Source organism: Nicotiana sylvestris, chromosome 11, assembly GCF_000393655.2.
Source record: "Nicotiana sylvestris chromosome 11, ASM39365v2, whole genome shotgun sequence".
In the NCBI taxonomy this organism is placed as follows: Eukaryota; Viridiplantae; Streptophyta; class Magnoliopsida; order Solanales; family Solanaceae; genus Nicotiana; species Nicotiana sylvestris.
The window spans coordinates 57211680-57223253 of NC_091067.1; the positions used below are offsets into that span (position 1 = coordinate 57211680).

General features: G+C 43.9%; 1 protein-coding gene across 1 annotated transcript; it reads right to left on the bottom strand.

Annotated features, from left to right (window-relative positions):
- Nucleotides 1–5747: 5747 nt before the first annotated feature.
- Nucleotides 5748–9107, bottom strand: LOC138881066 (uncharacterized). The gene is made up of 7 exons (XM_070161266.1): nt 9069–9107; nt 8918–8984; nt 8794–8867; nt 8460–8705; nt 7644–7796; nt 6636–6755; nt 5748–6194 (listed from the first exon to the last, which is right to left on the bottom strand). Exons 1-7 carry the CDS (start codon nt 9105–9107, stop codon nt 5748–5750), a joined length of 1146 nt encoding a protein of 381 aa, XP_070017367.1.
- Nucleotides 9108–11574: the final 2467 nt, after the last annotated feature.

Below are 11574 nucleotides of genomic sequence, written 5' to 3' on the forward strand. Positions count from 1 at the left end.
AAACTATAAATACTCTACTCTCTATTTAGCAAAACGGATGAACAATTCTACTGTTCTGAACTCTCTCTTACATACATACATGCATACTCTCTTGCTTCTCTTGTTGTTTACTTGATACTCAGTCGGCTGCAAATCAAAACTAAGTGATTACATTGCTCTACTGCTATATATGCAGTTACAAGTTGTCATGTATTTGCACGTTCATAAAGTAATGATTACAATAATTACTCATAATTACAATAGTATTGAAGGAAAGCGGTAAAAGAAAGCATTAGAGAAAATAAACAAAGAGCCAAGTCAGTTTCGTAATAGAAGAGAAATAAAGACATTAAATAAAGGCAATAAAGAAGCAGTAAAGTCACAAATAATATGAGATGGTAAAAGCCTAAAAGAAGTATCCCCAGCAGAGTCGCCACGCTGTCGCGCCCCCTTTTTCTCGCAAAATCGGGCTTGTGACATTTAGGAGGACAAGTCATTCCCTTTTGGGAATTGGGTTTTAGAACTTGAAGAGTCGCCACCTAATGATTAAGTGCATTAGGAGACTAAGAAGGGTTTGAGTTTGAAGAACCAAAGTCTAGGTAAGGGCTAGAAATTATCTCGAGGGGAAGGTGTTAGGCACCCCTCAAGATCCACTAGTGTGGTTCCCGGCCATGTGACAATTGTGACTTCACAAAATCAAGTAAGCAATTAAGGGCCTCAAATAGAAGTGGATTTTCACATATTATTGCAAGCAAATTGAAAGCTTGGAGAGAATAAGGAAAGCAGAAATAGTTCGGACAATAAGACAAGTTAAAAGAAAGGGGGTCCTAGGTTTACAAAGAATATGGATCACATCAATGCAATACCCGGCAATCGCTCCTTAGAAGAGGGGTTGTACGTGGTATTAGCGCATCGGTCATCATATCTATATCTACCCTTTCCCACCCCGTTAAGGTATTAAGCGCGGAATAGTATCGTTACTTATTGCATGCTAGTACCCGCCTCAATCCTATCAGTCCCGGAGGCATTTGGGACTACTAGTCCTAAAGGGAAGGAAGATTTGGTTTTCAGAGTTTTAAAAGGACAAATTCTAGGGTGACAATCAAAACATATAAGGCAGGTATGGGAGAACACATAACAGTTTAAAGGGCTCAAATAGGCCTCCTCAACTTAACGACAGATTGTTTAGCATGTCTTGCATGTATTGTTTATGGTCTGAATTAAATTAAAGCGTAGGATAGGCTGATTCATCACATATTTCTCAGATGAGGAGTCCGAATTAGCCTTCCCTGGTTGTAATTTATCAAAGACTGATGCAGTTAATCAATTATCTATTGGCTTGCCTAGGTGAAACTAATAGGCATGATATCTAATAGTGCTTACTCCGATTTTAAAGAAGGCTTACTGATTGTGGAAAACACATAAGTTCTGCGGATGTTAAACGGCATTACAACTAATTTTAGACTTGTAGATGAAATAAACGAATCGGATTCAACTGGTTACTCCTATAGGCATGATTTCTAGGCGTTGTTGGTTTTAAGACGATTATAAAAGTGCAGGAGTCCTATAGACATGGTATCTAGAATGAAACTTATTATTACTTAACCTATAACGGTTTGCCTAAGGATAGATGTAAAATGCATAAGTGTCGAAGACCTATAGTCATGATTTCTATATGCAGAAGTGCAGAAAAACCTATAGACAGGATTTCTATATGATGTGCGAAAGTGCAGAAAACCTATAGACATGATCTCTATGTATGCAGAGGTGCAGAAAAACCTACAGACGGGATTTCTATATGATATGCAGAAGTGCAGAACTTGTGAATAGTAACGCCTATGAGCATGCTATCTACCCTTTTCATACATAAGTGACCCTCCCCTTTTCACTAGAACCCTATAAGTTATTATAACATATTACAGACCAAAATGAATTAAGAAAAGTAAAATTACATCAGAAATTAAGCTACAACGAAGGAGCCTAATTCAGACTCAAGGTCCAACAATATGAGGTGAACCAACTTCCAGGATCAAGTTTCCAAAGCCTTCTCTTATTTGGGATGTGTCAAAGTTCCTCAAGAACCTCAAATGGACTCCAAGCAGTGCTCACAACCCAAATATATTGCAGAATTAAGAGCATAGTGCAGTGTGGAAATGCCAGCCCTCAGATGTCCAAGTTTAGAGGGAACTCAAGATCCCAAAGCAAGGCTCATAAGAGGGGGGGCAGAACTTAGAATCTAAGAGTAAGTGTAAGTGCACAAGGGGGAATTGGGGAGAGCCATGGCAGGCTAGTGGTCATGCCCAGCATTCAGGAGTGATGGCACACCCCTGACTAGCCTATTAGCCACATTTGAGAGTTGGGATCCATTGAGGATCAGGTTCAGACCTAAGCAGCAATTTGGATGTTGTCAGTCCATGAACCTTAACTCAAACACATAGAAGGGAGTGGGGGTATAGGGAGTTCATAACAAACAGCAGATGCAAAAAGAGAGTAGCATACTCAATACATAACATGAATAGCAAAGTAGACAGGAGTGTAGCAACTGTAAAATAAACACATAGGGATGGTGCTGAAATCGAAATTAGGGCATACCAGTTTCAGGGAAACAAATAAGTGAAAGTTGAAGTCTTGTAAACCAAATTGCAAGCAAACAGTACAAAAGATCTCAGAAGAGAGTAGAGTATTGAAATTGAGAGGTGTGTGTGTAAAGTATTGAATTCAAAGTGTTGAACTGAAGGTTCAAGGTGTCTAAGTGCAGAAGGCTCATGCCCCTTTTATAGTGCAGAAAACAAGTAAGAAAAGGTAAGGGAATAGTTTGCAATCAATCACACAGAATCTCCCTTTAGTTAAGGGATTCTGATTTCAAATGGGTAGAAGAAAATTAAGGAAAGTTTTGGATTAAAATCTTTTCCAAAGTAGTACAAGAAGGGAAAATACATAGAAACTATTTAAGGAAAGAGTTTGACAGCAACACAGTTTGTGCAAATAAGGAAAGGCAATCAATTATCAGCCAGTAAAAATCCGAAAGTGAGTTTTGGTATGAATGAATCCAACTAGAAAAGGTGAACAAAGGTTTAATTAAAGAAAATCAGTAACAATCAATCAAACCCTATTAAAAGAAATTCGGAATCAATCGATAGTTGGCAAAACCTCTTTTGAAGGAAGAATTCCTCATATATAAAGCATACAGACATGTCAAACAAGAAAGAACTGTCATGCTAATTAGAAAGAATCTAGCATAGAAAGGTTCAGAGTAACAAACAAAGAGGCTCAAATTCAGTACATAGACTCAGACTTAGTTCGAGAGAATCTAGGGTTCCATAATAGAACCCTAGTCCAAACATAAGATCAAACTCTCCAAAACCCCAAATCCTAGGGTTTTCAACTCGAATCAGATGCAGAGACGAGAAGACAAATAACTGAAACAGGCTCAGAGGTCTCTTTCATAGGCTCATGAGAAAACAAACAAGTAAAATAGTAGGTTCGAAACAAACATAGTGAAAAAGCTGATTTGAAGCATAAAGAACATGTTTTAAGAAAAGCATGGAACTTAAACAAGTTCAGAAGACAAAGAGGTAGCATAAACTTAAGGAAACAGTAGATGAAACATGTTTAGAAAGAACTCAAACAAAGTCCAGAAGAAGGCAAATAAGAACTAAGAGCTTAGTAGAAATTACAGTAAAGGAACACAGGGTTAAACAAACACATAAGATAAATGTGTGAAAGCATGATAAAGAAACCAGTAGAAACAAGAACGGAGCACAGTAGAAGAATATGCATAATAAGGCAAACCTAAGAACACAGGAGAAGGACATGCGAGGTAGAAAAGAGAACATAAAAACGTAGCATAGACAGATTCACACAAAGAAAAGAAGAAGAGGAGTCAGAAAACATTTTAAAACTTTTTTCAGAAACCCTAAATCGAAGAGAAACAAATTTTGAAAGAGAAGATTTAGGAAAACGTTTTAAAATTCCAGTAGAACACAGATATAGCATAGATCTAAGAAAACAACCATAGAAAACCTCGAATAGCTTAGGGTTTCAAAGAAACCCTAGAAATGAGAAAGGCTTGGAAGAAAATCTGATCCTGAGTCAAAAAGACTCATATTGCTTGAACACGCCGGAATTATGGCCGGAGAAGCCATAAATCTATAGATCTGAGAAAGATCTGAAGAGAGACATTGGAGTCGGGCCTCGAAGCTTCGAACAACCATGGTTTGATGGTGGAGGGGGGTGAGTACCAACCATCCATAGCCTGAGAAGTCACGGATTCCGGTGGAAACATGGTAGAATAAGGTGGGAGATAACTAGGGTTTCAGAGAGCTTGAGAGTGTTTTGAGAAACGAAGGGTTTCAAGGAGGCGGGTCAGGTGAGAATGAGGTAGATTAGGGTAGTCGTTTAGGTTTAATTATGGAAGGGCGAGTCTTGGCCGTTGATCTTGAGTGATCAATGGTCCAGATTTAAGTGGTAGGTGGGGAACGGGTTGGGTCGTTTGTAATTGGGTCGTGGGTTGGATCCAGATTGAAACTGGGTTGGTTTTAATTTGGGCGGAATTGGGGTCAAATTGAGGTTAAAATTGAAAGGAAATGAGGCTGTAATTGAAATAGAAATAGGCTAAATGTTAAATAGCCAATTTTCCTCTTTTATTTTGTAAAAATAGTGAAAAAGACTTTAAAAACAAACTAAAACTACTGACCAAACTAATAACGCATAAATATTGATTTAAAATATTGAAACCAATTTTACAATTATAGAAATGCTATTAATTTTAAAATAGGCTATAATTGCAATTATATGCAATTTAGTCTTTTAAATACCAAATAAATTGTAAAAATATACAAAAATTATCTTAACTATATTTTGGTATAAATATGGGAATAAAATAAATTATTCACCAAAATTGATGATTTTGAGAATAATTATGGATTTTGTACTTCTAAAATGGATAGTAAATTGATTTTAAAAACTCTTCAAAAGATTGGAAAAATACTAAAACACTTGGGTATGCTTATGTATGCATATATATGCTATTTTGAAAGTATTTTGTATATAAAATACATAGGGAAAAATTGGGTATCAACACAGCTCGAATCGCAACGCGACTCGGAGACTGGACCCCAAAATTGCAATATGCCTAAGGGCACGGCATAAGTGCCACTGTCGCCGGCCAGAAACTCAATGAAATTTAAGGGTCGATTACAGCTTGAATCGCAACACGACTCGGAGACTGGACCCAAAAACTGCAACATACCTAAAGGCACGACATGAGGGCCACTATCGCCAGTCCGAAAATACTTTGGGGTCAATTAAAGCTTGAGTCACAACATGACTCGGAGACTGGACCCGAAGCTGATTGAAACAACCAAACGCCTAAGGGGGGGAAATAAAAACCATCATCGTTAGTCCGAACAAAAGCAAAACTCGAGGTATATTAAGCTTGAGTCGGATCCCAACTCGGAGACTGAACCCGAAGACAATCAAAGCATGCAAGCCTAAGGGCATATCCGGGATCGAATCGACCCAATGGAAACTCCAACAAGCAGCAATACAGAAGTTACAAGTTGCAGGGTTTCCCCTCTTATTACTACATATTGATAACGAGCGCAACCTCGGCTTGCATCGTATAATGAAAGTTATATATACACAACAAAGAAGGCAGGGAATATTTGTTCCCCCTTTTTTTCTGGAAGCTACGGTCTGGCGGTCTCCTCCTCATCATGCTCATCATCGGATATCAGAAACTTGGAATCAAACTCCTCTCCTTTGGCTTATCCGATCTCCTCCGAAAGATCGACGCCTCTGGTATGAATCTGCTCGAGGGTCTCCCTCCGGGACCTGCACCTCTCATACTTCCTACTATTGTTTGCATGATCGAGGGCCTTCTTCAGCTCAGCCTTAGCGACAGCAACACTCCTTGAATGAGCCGCCATTTTTTGCTTCGCCCTGTTATTATTCATTACAACCTCGGCCCGGATGTTCACCACCTCGATTTTTGCTCTTGATAGCTCGAATGAGAGTCTCGCGATCATCTTCGCCCGAGCAGAATCATTCGCACGAGCGGCCTGAAATTGCGCCTCAAGAACGGATGTCGCGGCCTGAGCCCTCTCTTTGGCCTCAGAATGGGAACTAACACGCGCTTGCAGCTCAGTGAATTCACGGTTGGCTTTGCCGACCTCACCCCAGAGTTGTCCCAGCTCATCTGCCTTGTCCTTCAACTAAAATGGAAACACGTCAAAGACGACAAGACAAAAGGGGGAATACAGGCCAGTGCGGAATGCAGAATACCTGTTTCTCCGAGGGCCTCCCGGGCACGGCTTTGGTCCGCCCCATGCCGTAAAGAAATGAGATCATTTTCCTTTTCTGCATAGAGAAGTTTGAGGGATTTTTCCTTTTCTCGAGCCTCCCACAATGAGGCCTCATAACGAAGCAGCTCGGCTTTGAGCCTATCAAAAGCCTGAAGAAGAAAAGCCAGGTGAGTAAAGGGAAGAGAAAGGAGCACGGGGCCAGAAAATCCCTACCATAGCCGAAAACCCACCACAAGGCCAAGACGATGAGCCTCACTGAGGGCCAAAGCAACATCCAATGGTGCACCAATCCCGGAAGCTGTCGGCCGACCGAATCGCTTCCCCTCAACCGCTGCGGAGAAGGCGCCTCACCGCAAGCCTTCCTGCACCACGGAACACCTTTCCTTTTGCCAGCGCTCCTTGATTCCTGGGCCAGTAATCTCTCCTCCTCCCTCGGGGAACCCAGTCTTGCCTCGAATAAACTCCCGGCACCTGCGATAGAGTAATCGCGCAAATCAGCAAAAAGGAAACCATCCCTAAAAAAGGGGGACACCATGCACCTACCATAATGCTTCGCCTTCCATCTCCCTTTTGAAAGATCTTGCCACTGGCACCTATCGTGAGCCCAGCAAGCTGCCAGCCTATGAGACCATTCGGCTAGATCAGGGACCTCACCGGGCAACCAATGAGTTACTATAAACAAAGGACAGAAAGGCATCATTATGAGGGCCAACCTCATATGAAGATAAAGATAGTTCGAACAGAGTGCTTATGTGCGGAGTTCCATTTCTCAGGAAACAGTAAGAATTCTCCGGGGATAATATCGGTCGTCCGGACTCGAACGAACTGACTTATCCATCCACGATCCTCATCCTCCTCACTGCCGATCGTAGAAGCTCGAGTGGACCTATGTTGAAGAGCAACTAGGCCTCGGTAATGTAATGGTCGGTACAACCTTATGATATGACTAATGGTAAACTCTATCCCGGCCTTATCAGCAAAATATCTCATCGACTGCACTATCCACCAGAGAAAGGGATGAACTTGCGCCAACTTTACTTGATACCTTCTACAGAAATCATGCACGACCCAGTTCGGGGAACCCATTACGAGAACATGGGTATACACGCTCAAGAAACCCTCAACATACGTCATGATGCTCTCCTCGGGGGAAGGTACTTGTAGAATCACACCTTTCCCCCATCCGCACTCTCTCCTGATTGCCCCAAGTTTCTCCTCCCTTACCGATGAAATAATCCTTGACACATGCTCCCGATGGCCCGGAACATTGGGAGGCTTCCTCGATGTGGTGACCCTTTTCGAAGCAGCACACCCCGGGCCTCGTTCCCCCAGCATTTGGGGTGAGCCACTTTTGCTGACCGAAGGTGGAGCATGGGAAGGACTCCCCTTCATTCGAGGATCAGGTGTCGAAACAGCAGCCATGACTACAGCAAAATAAGAAGAAGAAGAGGAAGATCCAGGTAAAACTTCCTGGAGCAAAGAGGTGGAAGGACTCACACAAAGCTCCGGGCTCTGCAAAGGAGATAGGCTTATCAAAGATTGCAAAATCGCTGCTTGAAAGGCGGATAGACAAATATATAGGGTCCAGAAAACAACTACTCAATTACCCAAGAAGGCCAATTAATTCTGGCCGCGTTAACGTCACCTTCTCCTTGGGGAGTGCACTAGTAGGATCACCTCAGGCTCCCACATAACTCATAAAATCAAGGGACCTTGGGAGATCCCCGACGTCGCAAATATTAGTTCGGAGGAGCTACCGACTCAACCTCGGAACATGGCTCGGGGCCCCTAGTCCGTCCTACGAAAAGGCTCCAAAAGGCCGATACTCGATGCTTGGAAGCAAAAAATAAGAGGGGGAAAGCAATAAGAAGGACTACTAGAATAAAAGCTCCTTTCATATATTGAGAAAAAGGAAAAATGCCTTTTACTATTCGTCTCCTAGGAGGGCGAACACATGGAACTAAAAAGAAGGCATACAAAAAAAAAGGGCTCGGAGACTACTCCTCGCCGCTATCATCTTCACCCCTATCGAGGGAAATCAAGAGCCCCAGTCTTCCCTCCGTCATGCGATCCTCCTCCAGGTCGGCAGACAGCTCGAAGCCTCTAGCCTCTAGCCTCAAGTTCTTCCAGGACCTCCCTCTTCGCTTTCGCTTTGGCATGCTCGACAGCTCAGACCAATTTCTGCTCAGCCACCAGGGATATGTCACGAACCATTGCACGCGATATGGCCGCATCCTCCTTATAAGCGGCAGCATCTCGTTCGACCTCAGACTTAGTTGCGGCCAAAGTAGCAATCTCCCTACGAGCATCCAAAAGAAGGCCACGGGATGTCGCCAATTCCCTGGTCATAGTCTCGCTCTGCTCCCTCAGCCCGGAGACCTCCGCTTCCAATTGACTAATCCACGAGCTACTCTGCTCGACCTACAATGAAAGGAAAGACGGTGAATATGTGAATACAGGACATGTGTGGATACGGAGTAAAAGAGCAGGTATGAGCAAGGCAGAATACCTGAGCAGCAAGAGCAGCCTTCTCCCGAAGCGCCGCCTCCAAAGAGGCCTGAAGCTCCCCCAACTCTTTATCTCCTAGGTGCCACGAGCCTCCGAGTCTTGTAGTTTCGAAGCAATTTTATTACGCTCCTTCTTGTGGCAAGAAAGTTCCCTACGAAGACGAAGGATGGCATGATCATACATCTCTTTACACTGCAGCGCAACGAGAAAGTTAAGGAAGATAATGAATAATGCCCGAGAGCGAAAAGAAACGTGCAAGGAAAAGTTATTACCTACTGTAGGGACTCCTCCACCTTTTGGCGGCACCAGAGACATCGAGATCAGCTCTGTCGATTACGCCATCAAAAACGTTAGCAATGAGCCTCCCCCTCTGAAAGGAGTACCAACCGTGACACTGATCATCCTTTCAGCATCCCTCAGCTCTCCTGATGAGACTGGAAAGTTCTAAATAAGATCGTTCGGGTCACCGATTTCTCCAAATAGCGACCCATGTTCTTGGAAAGCCCCGAACCCTGACCCATCAGGACCAATGGTCCTGCTAGCAGAAACTACATCGAATCTGGCCGCACGATTTGAAGCTAAATCAGCGTCCTCTTCGAGGACCCCCGGCTCCTTAGCCCTACCGGACCCAGCCATCCCAGACTCTGCAGCCTCTGATTGGGGCACCTGTACATCTCTCGCGCTCGACCTCGTTCTCCTCCTCAATGGACTTACATCATCGTCCTCCCCCTCAACATCAAGGTTCAACCCAAAGGTTAGGGCAGCAGTTCCATCAGGACGAGCAGTGGCTGCCCTGTCTTTCCTTTTCTTGTTCATATCAGGCCCCAAGGCCTCTGCTTCACCGTCGCGGGGTGGCCTCATCTGCATATTCTCGCCAAGGCCTGCACCAACACAATAAACACGATACGTTGTTGCTTAGAGCTCGGAAGGGAACACAAAATGCGGAGCACAAGCGGTAAAGAAACCTCACCGTGATTCTTAGCCACCCAACGCTCCTTAGCCATGACGGTCCAAGACCGAAGACTATACGGGAAACTTTCATCCAAACGCCTGATCCATCCCGCCAAATTTGGGACCACCTCGGGATGCCAAGCAGCGACTGGGGAGAGCACAAAGGGGTTATCGTGACAAACAAAAGGTTAATTGAGAAGTGGCTAGAGGGAAGTTCACTTACGTCGATCGTTCCATCGCTCTGGAAAAGGAATCCTCCGGGCTAGGATGATATCTGAGGTCCTCACTCGAATAAACCTGCTCATCCATCCCCGGTCCTTTCCCTCATCATTTGTGAAGAAAGATTTTTTGGACTGCTGTCGAAGCTTGATTAGGCCTCGATACAACCGAGGGCGATACAATCTGATCAAATGGCTAAGGGTAAAAACCTCACCTGTAACCCCTTCGATGAAGTGCATGAGCATCAACACGATCCTCCAAAAGGTTGGGTATATCTGACCGAGGGTCACCCGATATTGAGCACAGAAGTCAAGGATAACCGGATTGATTTCCAAAGGAGGAGATTCGACAGATTTATCAGGACCCAGGGGTGAATGGGTAAGTATATATGTAAAGAAAGCCAGCCTTGAAGTCGGTAATGTTGTCGCTGGGGTAAGGAATATCAACCTCCACTACCTTGCTCCATCGACAATCCTCCTTCACTTTGTCAGCATCAGTCACGACGCTAACATATCGAGATACATGCTCACATCGACCCGGTGTAAACGAAGGAGTCTCGATGTTGAAATCATTCAATGTGTCAATATCGAGAGGGGTCCATTGCTCTAAATTAAGAACCAATTTGTTTTCCCCCTTAGAAATCAGGACAATGACGCAGTATCATTTCATCGACAGACCGTCCTCGACGTCCTGGCCATGAAAAATGGTAAAACATTTCTGTGAAGAGAGGGAAAGAAGTAAAGGTATCAAATAGCAAAATTCTGATTTACGGGCCTGAAGGAAGGGTGAAGATGGGGAGTATCTAGCAACCGGAGCATTTATAGGAATCGCTGGGGAAGCAAAAGAGACGAGCCTATGGCAGTTCGTTGGTTTCTCAGTTATCGCATTTGACGGTGGCCCTGCACGGTTCCCTGGGACATGGCAATTAATGCTCTTAGATGGTTGACGTCATGGCAATAATGACCTCAAGACGACGATTCAATATCGTTTCCTATTATTTCGTTCTAGGAAATGCGGAGACTATCTGTATGCGATGAAGTCAGGGGAATCCATTTCTCGCCATTAAGGTATATTTGGAATGTCATGACAGTATCTCGAGGTTGTGGGATCATGATCGGGCTCCCTATCTCGAGAATCATCTGTGTCCTTGTAGTGGCTCCGAGGTTAAGGGATCTATCCGCGGCCCAGCAAGAGTTACGAAGACGGGGGACTCCCGAGGCAAGCAGCTAGAATCAATAGGCTCTAGTGTCTCATCTAGCCGTCCCATCCCCGTATCTTTACATTTAATGCATTATGTACCATACCGTGTTCCCTCGCCTATATAAGGGGACCCATACCATTTTGTAGCGGGCTGATGTTGCTCTATTTCTCCACAAGTGCAATAATATCTCTCCCTCTATCTCTCTCTTTTCTTCTAAGTTGTTCGTTCTTACTGGCCTGAGGCCAGTTCAACATTTATCCTTCTATTATTTGTTCTTCACTACTTTGCTCAATAATGGTAACATAGAGCCTTGCTCGATAAGATCTCTGCCTGTTATCCCATTCCTGACCGCCCCCGATAGTTCGAGATCGATACTAATGTCGACCCCGAGGTCCTATCGACCATCTATGC